Source organism: Dioscorea cayenensis, chromosome 10, assembly GCF_009730915.1.
Source record: "Dioscorea cayenensis subsp. rotundata cultivar TDr96_F1 chromosome 10, TDr96_F1_v2_PseudoChromosome.rev07_lg8_w22 25.fasta, whole genome shotgun sequence".
NCBI classification, from domain to species: Eukaryota; Viridiplantae; Streptophyta; class Magnoliopsida; order Dioscoreales; family Dioscoreaceae; genus Dioscorea; species Dioscorea cayenensis.
In genome coordinates this window covers 23,269,917-23,287,957 of record NC_052480.1, presented here as the reverse complement: position 1 = coordinate 23,287,957, position 18,041 = coordinate 23,269,917, and the positions used below count along the sequence as shown (strand labels likewise).

The following is an 18,041-nucleotide window of genomic DNA, read 5'->3' as shown; positions in this document are numbered from 1 at the left end:
GAGCATCATTGACACAAGATGAATTCACAAGAGATAATTATAAGTGAAAATCTAGATTTAACAAACACCAAAAAAAGATCAAAGAGAGATCAAACTGATAGATTTGTAGGGCAACTTTTTTGCCAAGATAAGAGCCTAGGCCGCTAAGAAAGGCAAGGCCATGCACAAACCTCGGTGGAGCAAGTGGGGGAGGGGTCCATGAACACATTAGCACAGGAACCACCCATACATAACCACTACTCACACTCCTAGAAATATACCTTCATCTTTGATTCAAACTCTCACCACTTGTAAAAGATTCTAATGAAGATCTGACTATTAATATGTCACTTAATTATTGGTAGATTTGTAGGGCAACTTGCAAGGATTCTCCCATAAATTAGAGCTAGATCCAGCTTAATTTTGCCGACTGATCATCATGCAACCTCACTTTCTCATCCTTCTTCGGTTCTATCATTTCTCTCTTTCTCTATCTCTATCTCTCTCCTCTCACCCTTCTAACTACAGTTTGCAAATTTTTTTTTCTTACTTGACATAAGTGAAATTTTCATTTTATCCTTCAAAACTTCCACTTTTAACATAATTTATCTTTTTTTAAGCGTTAGGTTGAATTTCAACTTTATTCTTCTAGCTTATAAATGGGGCTACAACCTAATAAAAATTATTTCAACTCTCTACTTTATAAGCAGTTAAATTTCTTGCCTACCAATTTTCACTTTCTTACTTTAAATGTCAGCTTTGAAAACAAAATAAATGATAATAAATTAAAAAAAACAATTATTTTAATCACTCGAAATCTAAGATATTAATTCATTGTGTCATAGATGGGTGAATATGTTATAATAGAATTTACATGTTCCTATCATGGAGTTCTTGTTTTTTTATAATAAGGCCATATTTGATGGCATTTTAGAATGAAGAACTCTCCTCTGTTTTCAATGAAAAATAGTTAGTGAAGGAGAAAAAGAATTTGCTTTATAACAAAAAATACATATTCCCAACCACACATATATCATATATGATATAACAACGCAGATAGCTTGGTTAATGTATTGGTGGGCCCACCTCCCAAGTCAGTGAGCCACACGTTGTGCTTGAGTCAGACCAGAAAGAATGGAAACAGAGTAGTCTGGTCACACGGAGAGTCACAGGATTGGATTGAAATGAATCGATAGAGGGGGTGAATAGTGAGAGTGGTGACAACCATACGTTGGGTGAGATGCTATCCATAATCTCATCCTCTTGTTTCTTTGCCCATCTCTACCTCTACCTCTACCTCCTCTCAGTCCTCACTCCTCCCAGCCACCACAAATCCATTTTTGTTATCCTTCCTTCCTTATAATCCCTGCCACTCCTCTTCTACTGCTGCTGCAACTCTCTCATTCCCCTTCTCCATCTTATGGCTTCGGCCACTCTCTCAATAGCCAATGCAGCCCTTCAGGTATACATTCAATCGGTCTCTTCTTCACCATGTCTCCATGTTAATCTGTCATATGTGCCATATGTTAATCTATCATGCATGCATGCATTCAGGCCAATGGCAAGGGATTCTCCGACTTCTCTGGACTGAGGACCTCCTCAGCTTCTCTCCCTTTCTCCCGCAAAGCGTCACCCGATGACTTTGTATCTGTTATCGCCTTCCAAACATCTGCAGTAAGTCAGCTAATTACATTAATTAATTAGATCAAGTCATAATAATATATATATACATGAATCAATGAATTAATATTAAGTAGTGATCTTTATTTGTTTGCTTATATAAATATATAATATAATATAAAGGTGGGAGGGAATGGTGGATATAGAAAGGGAGTGGTGGAGGCGAAGATCAAGGTGGCTATCAACGGGTTTGGACGCATTGGACGTAACTTCCTGCGGTGTTGGCACGGCCGCAAGGACTCACCACTGGACGTGATCGCCATCAACGACACTGGCGGTGTGAAACAAGCTTCTCACCTCCTCAAGTATGACTCCACTCTCGGCATCTTTGAAGCAGACGTCAAACCGGCCAGCGACACCTCCATCTCCGTCGATGGCAAGGTCATCCGGGTCGTCTCCGACCGTAATCCCGCCAACCTCCCCTGGAAGTTAGTATTAATTTTAAAAACATATATATATATATATATATATATTATCAAGTTACAACATACAATTAAGATATATATATATATATATAATGTTGTTTAATTTGTAGGGAGATGGGGATTGATTTGGTGATAGAAGGAACAGGGGTGTTTGTAGACAGGGAGGGAGCAGGGAAACACATCCAAGCAGGGGCGAAGAAGGTGCTGATCACTGCGCCAGGGAAGGGTGACATTCCAACGTACGTCGTGGGTGTCAATGAGGATAGTTACAATCCTGATGAGCCCATCATTAGCAATGCTTCCTGCACAACCAACTGCCTCGCTCCCTTCGTCAAGGTTCTTGATCAGAAATTTGGTACGCCCGCGCATGCATGCATGCTTCTCCCTTCCCTTTTTAATTAGCCTTTCATTCGAGTCCACCCCCCCTTGCATGTCTCTAGACAATAGTGTAGCTAGCTAATTATATAGTCAAACAGAGCATCCTACACAACAGAGCATATATGGTGTCATTGACTACTAGTAGTACTATTACTATTACTATTACTATTACTAGGATTTTCAATTGAAAACATTTAGGAATGAATAACATGGGCAGCACGCACGCATGCACTGATGCAGGGATCATCAAGGGGACAATGACGACCACACACTCGTACACCGGAGACCAGAGACTGCTGGACGCCAGCCACCGTGACCTCCGGCGTGCACGGGCGGCGGCTCTGAACATCGTGCCAACCTCGACTGGCGCTGCCAAGGCCGTGGCTCTGGTCCTCCCAACGCTCAAGGGAAAACTCAATGGCATCGCCCTCCGAGTCCCAACACCCAACGTGTCGGTGGTGGACCTTGTGGTCCAGGTCTCCAAGAAGACTTTCGCGGAGGAAGTGAACGCGGCCTTCCGTGAAAGCGCCGATAAGGAACTTCAAGGGATTCTGTCAGTGTGCGATGAGCCTCTGGTGTCAGTGGACTTCCGCTGCTCCGACGTGTCGTCCACTGTGGATTCATCGCTGACGATGGTGATGGGCGATGACATGGTCAAGGTCATCGCTTGGTATGACAACGAGTGGGGTTACTCGCAGAGGGTTGTGGATTTGGCCGACATCGTCGCCAACAACATGAAGTGACATCTTCTTGCTTGCATTGCAGCCTTCTTCACAATATTATTGTTCCCACTTGCTCAAATTTATTTTTTCCCTCAATATATTTTCCATTTTCATTTTATATTTTCTCGGTTATATATTTATATAGATATGAGAGCCTGAGGAACTCTTCTTTCTCTCTTTTTATTATTTATATATATATTTGTATTTTATTCCGGTTTGTCAAAGGACTCGAGTATCAAAAGAACTTCTCTTTTCCTAGTGCCCGTTTACGTTAATCTTGGAGATGCTTTGGTTTTTGTTAGTGTGAGCATGCTTCATTATAGTTCTCTCTGTTTTTTGTATTGTTCGAACAGAGGAATTACTTGATCAATCTTTGTCTCTTTTGGGGAAGAATTAAAGATGAGTAGTAGCTTGTTTCTAATTTGCGGGATTCCAATTATTATTATTATTATTGGTCCTTGCCAAGTTTCCAATGCCTCTCTACAAGGCTCAATGAAATTTCTCATGACCAAAAGATCTATATTCATGGGCATTGGCAGTTCCCTGTTTCTTTGAGTGCAGACATAGAGAGAATCAAAGATTATGTTGTTAATAATATTCAACTATGTGACAGCAAATTGGATTGCATTTTGTGGATTCTTGATTAAAAAAAAAAAAGTTTGTTTAGCACATCAAGCATGTGAAAATTTTTCTCTCAAAAGAATGACTGCATATGTTGGGCAGATTTAGTTTGATCAAAGAGGAGTAGCATTCATAGGTATTTTTCTACCCTCTGGTTGGCCTTGCATGATCGCTTGCATAACAGAGAAAGATTGTTTAAATAGTAAGTTATTAATTTAGATAAATGCATGCTCTATAATGATGGCAGGGAGAATGTGGGCCATTTGTTCTTTAATTGTGCTTTTTCTAAAGCTATAGGAAAGAGAGTACTTAAAACTCTTGATGTTTCCAAAGGTCCTTTATACTGGATTAGGGAGGTGAACTGCTTTTAAAGGAGGGCAAGTGTAAGTCTTTCGTCTCAAGTATGAGAAGAATCTCTTTCTCCTCAAGTGTGTACATGATATGGAAGGTCAAGAATGGTATGTTGTTTCAACAGTAGTATTATAGCTAAAATAAAGCATATGGCCAAATTAGAGACATTGTGTTGCTAAAACATAAAAGCCAATTGCATTCCCAAGGTGCAAAAGCATTATTGGACAAGTGGTTTTGAATTTTTACTGTTAGTTAGGCAAAATGGCTTTAAATCATGGTGTTGTTCTTCCTGGTGATGGTCTTGCTTTGAGAAATGGACTGTCTTGTAATTTTCCCTTCTGTTAAGTAGTTGATTTCAACTATCTCTCTATAGCAGTGTTTATTTTGTCAACAAAATTTAAGATTACCAAATCAGTTATTAACTGCAATAGAAGCGCGCTTTGTTTTCCTATTAACCTTTGGCAGTTATGTTTAGTGTTTGCTTGCATTATCTTCTCAGCCAATCACGGTTTCCCATTAGAGTCGTTGTTAATAAGGAATGATATATAGGGGTAGAGTATATGCTATAGTTTTTGGGGTTTTGTTTGTGTCAAAAGTGGTGTTTGTTTGGAGTGTTTTTGAGTTACCTGTAACTCAAGTTTCTAGATATTTTAAAATCTAGTATTTGGTTTGTAAACTTTCAAAATTTCATGTAACTTGAAATAGATTAGATGGGGGATTTTGTCTTACAGCCAAATTGGCCATAAGACAAAATCCTATGTTTTTTATTTCCCCATGTGCTATGCATGCGAGAGACCAAGTAACTCAAACCCCAAAACCTTGGGGTAATCACAACCACCCTTTTCTCCTCTCTCAAACCCTAGCAGCCACCATTGAATCACTAATTTCTCCTCCCTTGAACCTCATACATCCATCGTCGAAGCACCTGACTTCTCATTCCGCCAACCCTAAGCAGCCTTCATCTGAGCACTCAACTTCTCCTTCCGCACTCGCATTCGCATCCGCAGCCGCTGTCAACTTCTCTCTCAAACCTAAGCAACAACAATTGCCATTACCGTCAACTCCTCCCTTGAACCTTAAGCAGCTGCCATCAACACTCAATTTCATAAGCTATGGCATCATATTGTAAATGTTGATGCCAAGATTTTAATGGGCGCTGCTTTCCAGATAAAGCTCTTTCATTTTTGTTTTTCTCTTTGAAATAAAAGTCAATTTTGTATGATGGTCAAGGTCATGAAAATGCTTGTGGTTAGATTTAATTTTAAATTTTATTAATGCCGTGAGAGAATCTAATGAAAATTTTCTTTTTTATGAGTATCTTTCTATGTTTATATATATAATTAAAATCAATAAAAATGAAAATACTATACATAATAATTTATATTTATAACAAATTAAAATAATAGTAATAAATTTAGGAATTAATTTCATAAAATTAATAGTTAAATTGATTAATTTAATAATTGTAATCATAAAAATAATATCCATTAATTTAAATTTAAATAAGAAAAAAAATTCATATGTCAAAAATAAAACATTATTGGGAGAAATCATCTTTGATAATATATTTAAAAAATATAACAATAATTTAGAAATTAATTTAATTAAAAGTTTAATGTTTATGTTGATTAATATAGTAATTATATCAAATAAAATAATCAACATTGACATTAAAAATAAAAGCAAACACAAAAGATGGTGAGTTTGAGGGTTTGGATATAACTAAAAATACAAAATTCTAAATGAAAAACACAAAATTCTACAATACAGTATTTTTAGTTATATCCAACAAAACACCAGATTTTACATTACTGTGTTTTTAAATCCATGACTTTTCAGTTACATTGTAAATGAAAATCCAATATATTTACAATTACATCTAACCAAACACACCTTTAATGTAGCCTGCTTTGTAACCTGCTACGATAAGATTGTTTTTTAAGCTAATAATCTTACTTTGGTTTAATTGAAAAAAAAAATGCCTACTCATCCCTAATTAGTCTACTACCTTTATTCTCCCTGCTTGATTCCGCCACTAAAACCAATCAAACCTCTTGTTATCTCGTTCTCACTTTCATCCCTATAAGAGGCATTTGGTACCTAGATTCATGCCTTGGGAGTGGGAATGAGATGCACCCATGGGGTTTAGACCCTTGTTTGGCAACCAGGAAAGGAGTGAGTAAATGGTTGGCATGGTAATGAGAAGGCTGCATGTGGGGTCTTCCCAATCCTGTCGCATGTGGGGTCTTTCCAATCCTGTCAAAATTGGGGGGAGTTGGACTCCTGAGTTATGTAATGACTATTATGCCCTTACTTTTGAAAAGATTTCCACCTTTTTTCTCTCTTTTTCCCGTTGAGATCCACCGTTGCTATACTTTTTGGTCTTCGATCGTCCCTCTTCTCCGAGCTTCAGATCCATCGCTGACGACGATCGTATCCTTGTTCTCTCCCTCCCTCTCTGATGTGGTCTCAAAGACGTTTAACCAGTTTTTTTTTTTCTATAGTTCACTGTTTTAATTATCTCTATGTTTCTTAGGATTAAATTTGAAGCTTTTATAGTTTTGTTTTTGGTTTGATCTTTACTCTGATTGTTAGGATTGATGAAAAATTGACAGAAAAGCTATCTTTGTTTTTTCTGTTTTCATTATCTTGAATGTATTATCATGGGTGTGTTTCTTTGGGATTTTGGAGCTTTAGTTTTGGTCACTGGAACCATGTACAAACAGAGCATGACAAGCTGAGACCCATGCTCTAATTAATTCTTAATTCTCATAATTAAGACCCAAGAAAATAGTTTTATGAGACATTTGTAATTGAGTGTGGTTGCTTGATATTGTGTTATTATTATTATTTGAAAATAACTTCCATATGGAACTGTGCTTTGGGAAGTGTTGCTATAATAAAAAAAAAATTATTGAAGCTTGTATTTTTCTTCAGCAATTTTTTGTATATTATCATTGTAAAAGCATAATCTGTCTTAGTTATTAGTAGTAATAAAATACATTTATAGGACTTGAGTAAATTAATATATATATATATATATATATCAAGTCATAGAGATGCTTCAGAATGAATTGGAGCTTGACTATTGCCCTTCACAAGCGTGATGCACTGTTTCTGTTTTTATTTTTCTATTATGTTAATTTTGTTTTATTATTAGTTGATGATAAAATTCTTTGTGACTATAATTTGGAAACATTTATCTAAACATGGAATGGTACTGTGAAATTCATGGTTCATGTATTATTAGAGAACTATTATATCTAAAACACTCTTGACAATCTGGTTACATTAATTTTAGAACAAAAAAAATGAGACGAATCATGAAGTCAATGAAAATATTATAAGATACATGAATCGTGCAATAATTCCCATGCCATTATCATTTTTATTTATTTGTATTATTTTTTAATAACTATTTTTAAGTTTTTCTTATGTCAACAGTCAAGCATGAATTCAGTATTTTTTCTTCTAGTGGCTGCTTCTTCCAGTCTCCTCTTTCTTTTCCTTCATCCTTTTAAATTTCTTTCTCCTTTTTGTTCATTCAGTTGGTATTTCCCTTTTTTTGTGTTTCTATTCTTTGCTTTGAATATGATGGAAATAAATAGAGTTTGATGCAGGGAAAACTATGCTTGCTTTTTTAGTAGTTTTATTTTTATTGTTTTTTTTCATAGGATTGAATATAAATGAAGATTTGCCATTTAATGTTTGATAATTCCCAGAGTACTCCTGATGCGTGGACCCAAAGACCATAACAGATTTTGCTTTTGAGAAATTATTGTTATGATATTTCTTGATTCGCAATGTCATTGATTTGAAATGTCATTCTTTACATGTAGTTCATCTTGATTATTATCAATTTCTTGGTTTTTTTTCCCCTAGTTGAGTTTATTCATGACAAACATTGAGAATCTTAGTTAATCATAGTTTAATCTTGTATAGCAATGACATATATGTATGATTATATAGGAATGACACATATGCATAGTTAATCATAGTTTAACTCATAGTTTAATTATTTTTACAAATTGTATTTTGTTTCATTTGTTAATTTTAGATATGGCTAACGAAAACGTGGAAGATGTTCACACAGAGCAATTAGTTCACATGATGTATGCATGCATTTTTTTTCGTTGTGAACATCATTGTTAGTTCCGATGATGCGGTTTGTGGTTTAGTGAACACTCAAAACACTCAAAGAAAAACTCACACAAACCAAGCAAGAAGGAGACACACAAGATTGGTAACCCAGTTTGGCATTCACTCGCCTACGTCAGGGGAGCAAGCCCGGAGATAAACAATCCACTAAAAGAGGTGAAAATACATGAGTACAAACACTTGTCACTCAACACTTACAAACGAAGATCACTGCCCTCTCTAGATTGTCTTGTGCGCCCACTCTCTCTAGCTCCGGTCACACATACAATCTACGAGCAAGGTAGCTTATATAGACACCTCAATGTCCCAGATATAGCACATACCTCTTTTGGAATCTCCGCAGCTACTAATTTAAAAACCTTCCGAAATTAGCTGTTGCAACTCCTGTTATAACATAAGTTGTAACTCCTGTTGTAACCTGCTGACTTGACTGAGTTCTGGTTACATTGCAGACGACCTCAAGACCCATCAACCTCTTGATCATGGTTAGTCCGAGTCGATGCTGCCAAATCTCCTGATCCCGACTGCCGGCAACTAGCCTACCTCCTCAGTTCCTTATCACGCAGTCCCCTCGCAAGGGACGCACGTCCTTGTGCGTCTTCATGGAACTTGCCAAACTTGATCTTCAACCTTCCAAGTTTGATCTTCAAAGATTCTCTAAACTTCATCTTCAATTCACCCAAGTTTGATCCTCAAATCTTCCCAAGAATAGATCTTTTATCAATCAACTCAATCATGCCAACAATAGGCATGTCTTCAAATCTTCAATCATATCTTCAATTAGCCTTCATTTATACCATGAATAGATATTTTTTCAATTAAGCTCCACCATATTTTGTCTTTAATCACATCTCATAAATATAGTCTTGATATGATATTGTCTTCAAGAATAACTCCACCAATATATTCAAGATATTTTTCCTCCAAGTTATAGACATACTAAAAATAGCTCCACCAAGATCTTCAAAATGTTTTGCCTTGCAAGCCAAGTCTCCTTGCCATTTCACCATGCTTTCCATGTCACCTTGACTATGTGTCAAATCATAACAATAATAGTGCGGTTGCACTAACAATCATCATCACTATTTGTGCAATAAGTGAGGAAAATGATCAAGACAATGTCATCCATTATGAGATTGAGTCAACATATACTAGGCATCGTAGACAATATAAGTACATGTTCCATGTAGTTTATGAGAGCGATGTCAAGTGTATCGATAAACTACAGATGGATCATCGTTGTTTTATAAATGATGTCAATTATTGACCACTATCGGTGGCCTTCACGGTACGAGAAATGTCATGGTTGATGAAATGATAGCGATGTTCTTAAACATTGTGACATACCACATAAAAAATAGAATAATTAAGTTTGCCTTTGTCAGATCAACTGAGACTATTAGGCGACATTTTCATGCCGTTCTGAGGGTAATTATCCTATGTCACGATGTATTATTGAAGAAACCTAAACCCATTTTCGAAAATTCAAATGATCATAAATAGAAAATGTTTAAGGTAATTTCACACAAAATTGTTTATAGTTGTGGAAATAATATGGTAGATGCCTTCTTAATAATAAGATGTTTACTTCAATGTAGAATTGTCTTGGAGCATTAGATGGAACTCATATTCGTGTGATTGTGCCAAAAGTTGATCTCCCAAGATATAGAACAAGAAAAACGGAAATAACTACTAATGTGCTCGGCGTTTGCTCGCAAGACATGCAATTTATATACGTATTGTCTGGGTAAAAAAGTTCAGCACATGATAGTCAAGTTCTAAGAGATGGTATTACAAAGCTTAATGGATTAAAAGTTCAAAATGGTAACTAGAACATGATCTTACTTTTCAAATGAAATTAGTAATGATATTGGCTAACAACAAACATTTCTTTGCCTATTAGGATGCCATAACTTGGTTGATTCTGGATATGCAAATTCACCCTGAGTTACGGCGCAATCCTACAATTGTTGGAACAGGTTATCTTGCATCTTAAAACTGATGATAGGGTAATTGTCATCGTCTTGTGGAGGTGGGAAAAAGACGTGGGGAGAAGATGGTCTCAATCACTGATGGTCAGATCTCATAGAAGCTATGATCGTCGATGGGGCTACCATTGGTTTTTGATGGAAATTTAACATTTAGAGTTTGGATTTTGTTCTGAATCCCGAGATAAGTTTTAATGATTTTGTGCGATTTTGATTTATGCTGCTTAATTATTTGATTTACAACTTGTCTTCAAAGTGTTTCGATTCTTCCAAAGTAATGCCAATGAGCAGGAGATTGAGTTTGAGATCCTCCTATAAAAGATGAAATACTGTTTTGGTCGATGATCGCCGAAATCTCAAGTGTTAAATCTTGGTTTTCAGATAGTTGATTGCCATATTCTATGATCTCTTTAGTAACTTCATTAGAGACTTATAAGGAGCTTTGGTTGCTCGGCAACGGCCGGACATGGGGCGAGCATGGGTGAAGGGTGAGAAAAGATGAGGGTGTAAGTGTAATTTTATTAAAAAAATAAATTATTATTCTAAATATCAACGATTACATGATCATATGTAATTTTGAGTGGGTTTAATAAGTCAATTGACTTTTTTCAAAGGTTTAGGTGACACTCATGAAGTTTGAGAAGGTCCTATTGGTCCTTATATATTGTTGTTGTTTTCATTTAATTTAATTTTTTTTTTGAAATAAATGTGGATAAACCACAGCTTTATTGAATAAAAAGAGACAGTGAACACAAGAAAAATCTCTCACCAGAAGTGAGGAGAGGAACTAAAAACAACAGAAAAATAAAAAGCAGGGAGAGAAGTAGCTAGGAAGGAGGAAGACACCGTCTGGTCTCTCAGGCCTGTCCAAGCCATCAAAAGGAGCAACTACTCCTGCGCATGATCAGGGTCTGACTCCCCAACAAGATTTGAGTCTCTAGCGCTGTAGAAGTTAAGAGAGAGCTTAATTTTCAGTGAAGCTTCAGTAAGGACTGGCTGCTGACTATCTGCTGCAGTTGAGAACCAAGAGAGAAGCATATTAGCAATTTTAATAAAAATATTGTAAAACGGTAAAGCAGTCAAATGGAAAATATGAGTGTTTCGTTCAATCCAGATATTCCACAAGATTGCACGGGAGATAAGATCCCAAAGGGTTCGGTGCTGAGGGGTAAGGGATGGAACCAAGGGCCTGTGAAAAAAAACCCCAGAGGCGATTGGAGAAATCACAATCAAGAAAAAGATGGTTAAGTTTTTCTGAAGCTTTGTGACATAGAACACAGGTGTCTGTGGAGCTTTGAATGTTGCACCCTCTTTTGAAGAGATTTGTGAGAGTGAGAATTTTATCTTCCCCAGCTAGCCAGCAGAAAAGAGTTATTTTGCTAGGACAGCGGATTTTCCAGAATTGAGAATAATGTGGACTACGCATTCCACCATCAATGAGGAATTTAAAAAATGATTTGACAGTGAAATTCTCACTTTTTTCCAAATCCCAGGAGTAGAAATCTTTCTGACTATGAGAGCAATCAGGAATGATCTCTAATAGATAGGATAACATGTCTGAGGAAGCAGAGTGAAAGAGAACCTCTGGACTATTAATAAGTTGGATGAATTGTCTAATATTTATCCAAGGAGATGTACAATCCGTAAAAAGTGTTGGCCAGAGATCTTTGAGCAGTTGTCCATCATGCCAACGATCAAACCAAAGGGATGTGTTTGAACCGTTTCTGATGATTTTGTGTATACAGGATCAGAAGGGAAGTAAAGTAGAATTCACTCCTGCCCAAAAGAAAGATTTGTTTCTAGGTGGGTTGTGGAAAAGGATTCCGTTTGGGCTACCAATTGAGTAATTAGAGTGAATTATTTTAGCCCAATTACTGTCTGGATTACAAGATAATTTCCACCACCACTTCCAGAGTAAAGCTTTATTAAATTCCTGAAGGTTGAGGATTCCCCAACCTCCCATTTAGCGGGGTCTGGTGATTTTATTCTAGGCAACCAGTCTGATTCCTTTGGAGCTCAGGTCAGGACTTTTCCAAAGAAAATCTTTTCGAATTTGATCAATATCTTTGATTACCCAGGCGGGAAGTTTGAAGACCGATATCCAATAAACTGTGATAGTAGAGAGCACAGAATTAATGAGAGTTAGGCGACCTTCAAGGGATAGGTAGTTTGCTTTCCAAGGACTGAGCCTAGATCGAACCATTCCAATGAGTTTTGCATTTAATTTACCAAAATACCAAAACAAAAAAACAAAAAAATTAAAAAAGATTAAACTATGATCAATTAACATTTATATGTTCATTTAAGCTCTTGACTAATAGGTTTAAAGATACCATACATGATTCCTAGATCATCCTGTAATATCATTGTGGATGTAGATTGTCTAATGTGTTATAAATTGGTACATCTTATTTAGTTCGTCTGTTGTCAAAGTTTTAATTTTACTCGGTCATTATTCTGTTCCTACTATCCTGGAGTAAATATCTTAAGGGCGCCACTTAATTTAGTATTGCTCCTATGCCTAATCGTGATGCATCATTCTCCACAATGAATGGTTGAGAGAAATCTAAAAGCTTGAGAACCAGTGTTGTGGTTACAACTAGTTGAAGAGCTTTGAATTACTACCTTAATTAGTGTTCTAGTGAAAATTATCCTTTTTCAACAAATCTGTTAAAGGCTTGGCCACTTATGTATAATGCTTGAGATTTATTTCTGATAGTACCCACTCAACACAAGGAACTCATGAAGTTGCTTCAGTGATGTTGAAGATGGCCACTGCAATATAGTATCAACTCATGAAGTGGCCTAAGTATTCTTCTACTTCAGTAAGGCCAAAAGAACATTAGAGAATTTAACAAAGCAGGGGAATGTCTTAGGAAAGCAAAGATCACAATTAACTCTATTATTATAGGATGTTTTGTCGGTTATTTTCATTTCTTTCCGTTATTTTTTACCCTTATCCATGTGACAATTATCACCATATTAGTCTAGAATCAAAATTATCCGATGATGTGCAGCTATAGTGAACCAAAGCCTCTATAATTCATCCAAGCCTAGCAACACTAGTTTTTATGTATTCAGTTTAATGAAGATGCTATATTCCCTAATTTTGATTTGCCCATAGAATTATGAAATTAATTTGATCCATTATTGTTATTTTGAATTTTTCACAGTTATTTATTATAAAAATCTTAGTTCATATTTTCTTTCGGTTATATGTAAATTTATGTTTTAAAATAATATCGTGACATGCTCAACAGTAGTGTATATATATATATACAACTTTAAAGTTAAATAACAGGTCGGTATGAAATCTCAGTTCTCTTTATATATATATATATATATATATGTATGTATGTATATATTCAACTTCAAAGTTAAATAACAGGTTGGTATGAAATCTTAGTTCTGTTGGTAACCTTTCTAGAACTCTGAGTTGGGCCGAAAAGAAAGAACACAGTGGGTCAACACGGCATCTAGCAAGCCTTATTATTCCATCAATTTGCTATATATACAATACATACATGACTTGCAGGCTGGTTAGAATTGGGACTTCTATGGCCTTCCAAAATGGGCCATGCCTCCACATATTCAACAATTAGTAAGGGTCTCATTAATGACTCATAAGTCATAAAACAAACGGTTTTGATATGTAAAACGTGAAAATATTCTAACTAATATAAAATAAATATATTTGTAAACATTCACAGGTTACCTTTACTTTTATGCAAAAACAAACGTATAAAATAATGAAATTCTTCATAGCTAAATGATTCTAATCTCATCTCAATATTAATTATTATTATTATTATTATTATTTTACAAAGAAATAAATATTTATTTAATCAATGAACATATATGGATTTAATGCTTCAAACATCTCTACTTTGGGTTATTGGGATCCGTATAAAAGGTTTAAACTCTCACCGGTTTAATACCTCTCTATGATTTTTTTTTTTTTTGAAATAAATGTGGATAAACCACAGATTTATTAAATAGGAAAAGACAGTACAAAGTAGGAAATTCCTCCCACCAGGGATGAGGTGAAACAGACCTCTCTATGGTTTTCAAACTGACCTTATTTTTTTTTCTCCCCAAAAGAATATGAAATAGTCACGTAAAACATCCGAACGGGATGAATGACTTTGACTTATTTTTAAAAACTCTATTAACAGATGATGTTCACATTCGTAGAAATTATAGAATTTATTATTATTAATTTATTTATTTATATATGATACTATTGTACCAACTACAAAGCAGCCGGAGCCGGTTATATAAAAAGGTCAATATGAAAATGAACCGTCCGTGGAGCAAGCACCAAGCATTTATCAAAAAGGACATCATGAATACTGAGCAAAATTTCAAGATCCTCGTCATCATCATCATCATTGATTATATAAATATAAATACATATATATATATATATATATAGATATAGATATCCAACAAAGAATGACCAAGTCAACGGTGCAGAAGAGAATAGCGTGAGTAGCGGGCAGGCGTGAGCAGCATGTGTAGTGTAGCATGTAGCATGTAGCATGTAGCCATGCTCAACAAACGCAAATGCTCCTCCATCTTCCAATGTTCTCATCATCTAGAAAAGCAAAAGAAATCAAAAAGTAAATGCTGGGGGGCTAAGGGGTTCAGGACCCAAACAATTAGACAGACGGTTTTGGCTTATGTCATTATTGATCTAGAAAGCATAGCCAATAATAAATGCCATCCTTCCATAGTTCCATTCATCTATCTATCTATTTATCTATCAATCCAAGATATGAACATTAATTTGAAGATGATATAGAAAAAAAAATACATATATATATATATATATACACAACAAAGAGAGCAGATTTATATATAATTATTTATTATTGTCGACAATATGATTTGGGTTGGTATGAGTCCATGTCATGGCCCTCAATTCAAGAATAATATTGGACCTGGACCAGGCCAGAGGCAGCTCTTATTTTGAATCAAACACATGCAAGCACAAGCGTTGTGTTGTGTTCGTCGTCACAGACAAATAAATGGTTCGTTCTTCAGCAACCACCGCGTTGTTGTTGCTGTTGTTTTGGACCACGCAAGAAATAATAATAGTACATACATCGTTTAATCAAATACAACAAATGAATTCAACAACTAGCCAGATGTTTAATTAATTATATTGAGCCAAAAAAATATTTACAGTATCTTAGATGAAGAAGAAGATGAGCCAATGAGAGCAGGACAACTAGACAACGAATAGGAGGGTCCTTAGTCCTTGGAGGATAAGTCTATGCAACAGTAAGACTGTAAGAACAGTGAGACAAGGCTGATGGTGGTGGTGCTGCTGCTGCTGCTGCTGCTGGTGGTAATAGTAACACTGGGTTAAATGGTACTCTATCTTATGGTGCTGCAACTGCAAAGCAAGGCAAAGGAAAAATAAAAAAGAAAGAGGAGAAAAAGGAGCTTTCCTTTTCTTGGCAAAGGACTGCAGGTCTATATGTTTGTGTGGACCCCCACAACACTCATCAACCATCATCCCCTGTGCTCAAGTCAGCATCAGAATCCAACTATCCTTTAAAGTTTCATCTCTCTTTACTATTATTATTAATGAATATTGTAATTGGATGTATTAATTAATTGAGTGAGGTCATGAGATGGTATTAGGTTAGTGCTTTGATATTTGATACCTGTCTTTGTCTGTTGTCACTGGCAACAAGTCCCACCCAACACCACGGCATTCTAATAAATCTCATTCAATCAACTGGCGTATCTGCATATCTTTCTTTGCCTGCTTTGCTTGCTTGTTTCCTCCTATCAATGCTTTCCCTTTTTCTTTTACTCTGATTTCTTTATTCATTTATGTTTTACTATATATTTTTCTTTTCTTTTCTTTTCTTTTCTTTTCCATTGTTTTCTGTCTGGATGTGTCTTTTGTACGGTTTCTTTTGGTGGGGTCACAACACAACCAAACATTTCAATTTGACAAATTAAAGGGTTGTGTGTATTATGTGCGTGTGTATGTGAGAGAGAGAGAGAGAGAGAGAGAGAGAAGTTCTAAGCTAGCAAACAAAAGTTTTCAAAGCAAAGCAGATGCAAATGCAAAGCATGGTTGGCATGATGTGGATGATGGGTGTGACAGAGGGTGTGTATACCGTGAGCTCTGCCCAACTTTTCTACAGTTTCTACAACCACAATTTTAACAACATAAATAAGCAGAGACACAAAAAATATATATATATCAACAGAGCTGATAAAAGATGCAGAAATATGAATAACATCTTGTCATGAATTGTTTATTTATTTATGCATATTGATGTTATCGTTATTGTGACTTGTGAGACAGATTGATTGATCACTGATTTCAGAAAAGAAAGCCAAAGCCTGATGTATACTATATTTATATATATATATATTTATGTTTGTTGCGTCCAAACAAAAGAGTGGAGTGCATGACGGTAATATGAAATGGAGAGTTGGGTGTGGGTTAGTTCCACCATTTTTATGATATTTATTATTATTTATATATAGTCTCCATCTAATGTTGGAAAAGATAGAAAATGAATTCAAAGAATTGATGGCCATTTATTTGGTGGGTTTCCAAGACAAGACAACCCTGGCCTGGCTAGAAGCCGAAGCATCTTTCCTTTTCCTGGTTAAATGTGAGCACTACTTAATTAAGCATAAGCCACCATCGGCAACAACATTTGACCATGGATCATTTTTCCCTTTTTAATATTAACATTAATAATATATGGATTGGGTTGCGTTGGCAGCATATTCATTCCATTATAATTCAATAAGTTCTCTACTATATTCCAAGTCAATAGCAGCAAGATATCAATTCTATGACAAATTCTCTTCTTCAATCTCTAAAGGCGGAGAACATTATTGATTCATAATATAACGCAAGCAAAGCAAAGCATCGAATATTGTAAGGTTTTTTATTATTATTATTATTATTTCAAGTTGACAATTCATATATGTCTTAGCTTATCATTATTAAAAATTAAAAATTAATTTCATATATAAAGAGTTTTAAATTAATTACTAGTGAGATAAGATTGGAATTTCCATTTGTTTTCACCACAAACTGCTCAAACATCAACATCAAGTATTGATATTGATAGCATTCTGATTCTGGAATTTAATAAAATTAGGAATCTTCCAGACAAATTAGACCAAGGAAACAACAAAAAAAAACGAGTTCATTTGTTTTTTGTTTCTCCACCAAAGAGTAAATATGAGAAAGAGAGAAGAGATATGGATAGAAAAAGACTAAAAACGAACATTATCAATGAATGAATGATACTTGTAAGGAAAGGCGATATGAATGGTTCAACCCCCTTGAAGAAAAGTTGTCCAGAATAACAAAAGCCCTCTTAGCTAATCAAAAGATAGAGACATGAGAGAAGAGAAGCTTGTCATCCCAAACCCATTTATATATCTTTAAATAAATAAATACATATATATATACCAACACATTAATTAAGGAGTACTATTAGAAAAAGACACCCCCTGAGTCTTTGGGTTGGAATCCAATTCCCCATGCCCCCCATACTCTTTCCTTGAGAAAATGGTTGGAAGCATCAAAAAGGGTGAGAGAGATACAGCATGGGGAAGGCAAGGGAAGGGAAAGAAAAGCAGAGAAAAGTTGCAAGTCAAGTTAATTTCATTACACTTTCCTTTTGAGAAAAAAAATATAAATATATATATATAATAACAAAAGAGATGATGAAATAACACCAAAAGAG

General features: G+C 35.4%; 1 protein-coding gene across 1 annotated transcript; it reads left to right on the top strand.

Moving 5' to 3' along the window:
* Positions 1 to 1,384: 1,384 nt before the first annotated feature.
* On the top strand, positions 1,385 to 3,442 carry LOC120270865 (glyceraldehyde-3-phosphate dehydrogenase A, chloroplastic). The gene is made up of 5 exons (XM_039277937.1): positions 1,385 to 1,441; positions 1,534 to 1,653; positions 1,783 to 2,087; positions 2,195 to 2,439; positions 2,703 to 3,442. The coding sequence occupies exons 1-5, from the start codon at positions 1,400 to 1,402 to the stop codon at positions 3,203 to 3,205; spliced, it is 1,215 nt and encodes a 404-aa protein (XP_039133871.1). The 5' UTR covers positions 1,385 to 1,399; the 3' UTR covers positions 3,206 to 3,442.
* Positions 3,443 to 18,041: the final 14,599 nt, after the last annotated feature.

Coding starts and splice junctions, on each gene's coding strand:
- LOC120270865 (XM_039277937.1), top strand. CDS start 1,400: ATGGCTTCGGCCACTCTCTCAATAGCCAATGCAGCCCTTCAG. Junction 1,654..1,782: donor TCGCCTTCCAAACATCTGCA/GTAAGTCAGCTA, acceptor TATAATATAAAG/GTGGGAGGGAATGGTGGATA. Junction 2,088..2,194: donor CCCGCCAACCTCCCCTGGAA/GTTAGTATTAAT, acceptor TTTAATTTGTAG/GGAGATGGGGATTGATTTGG.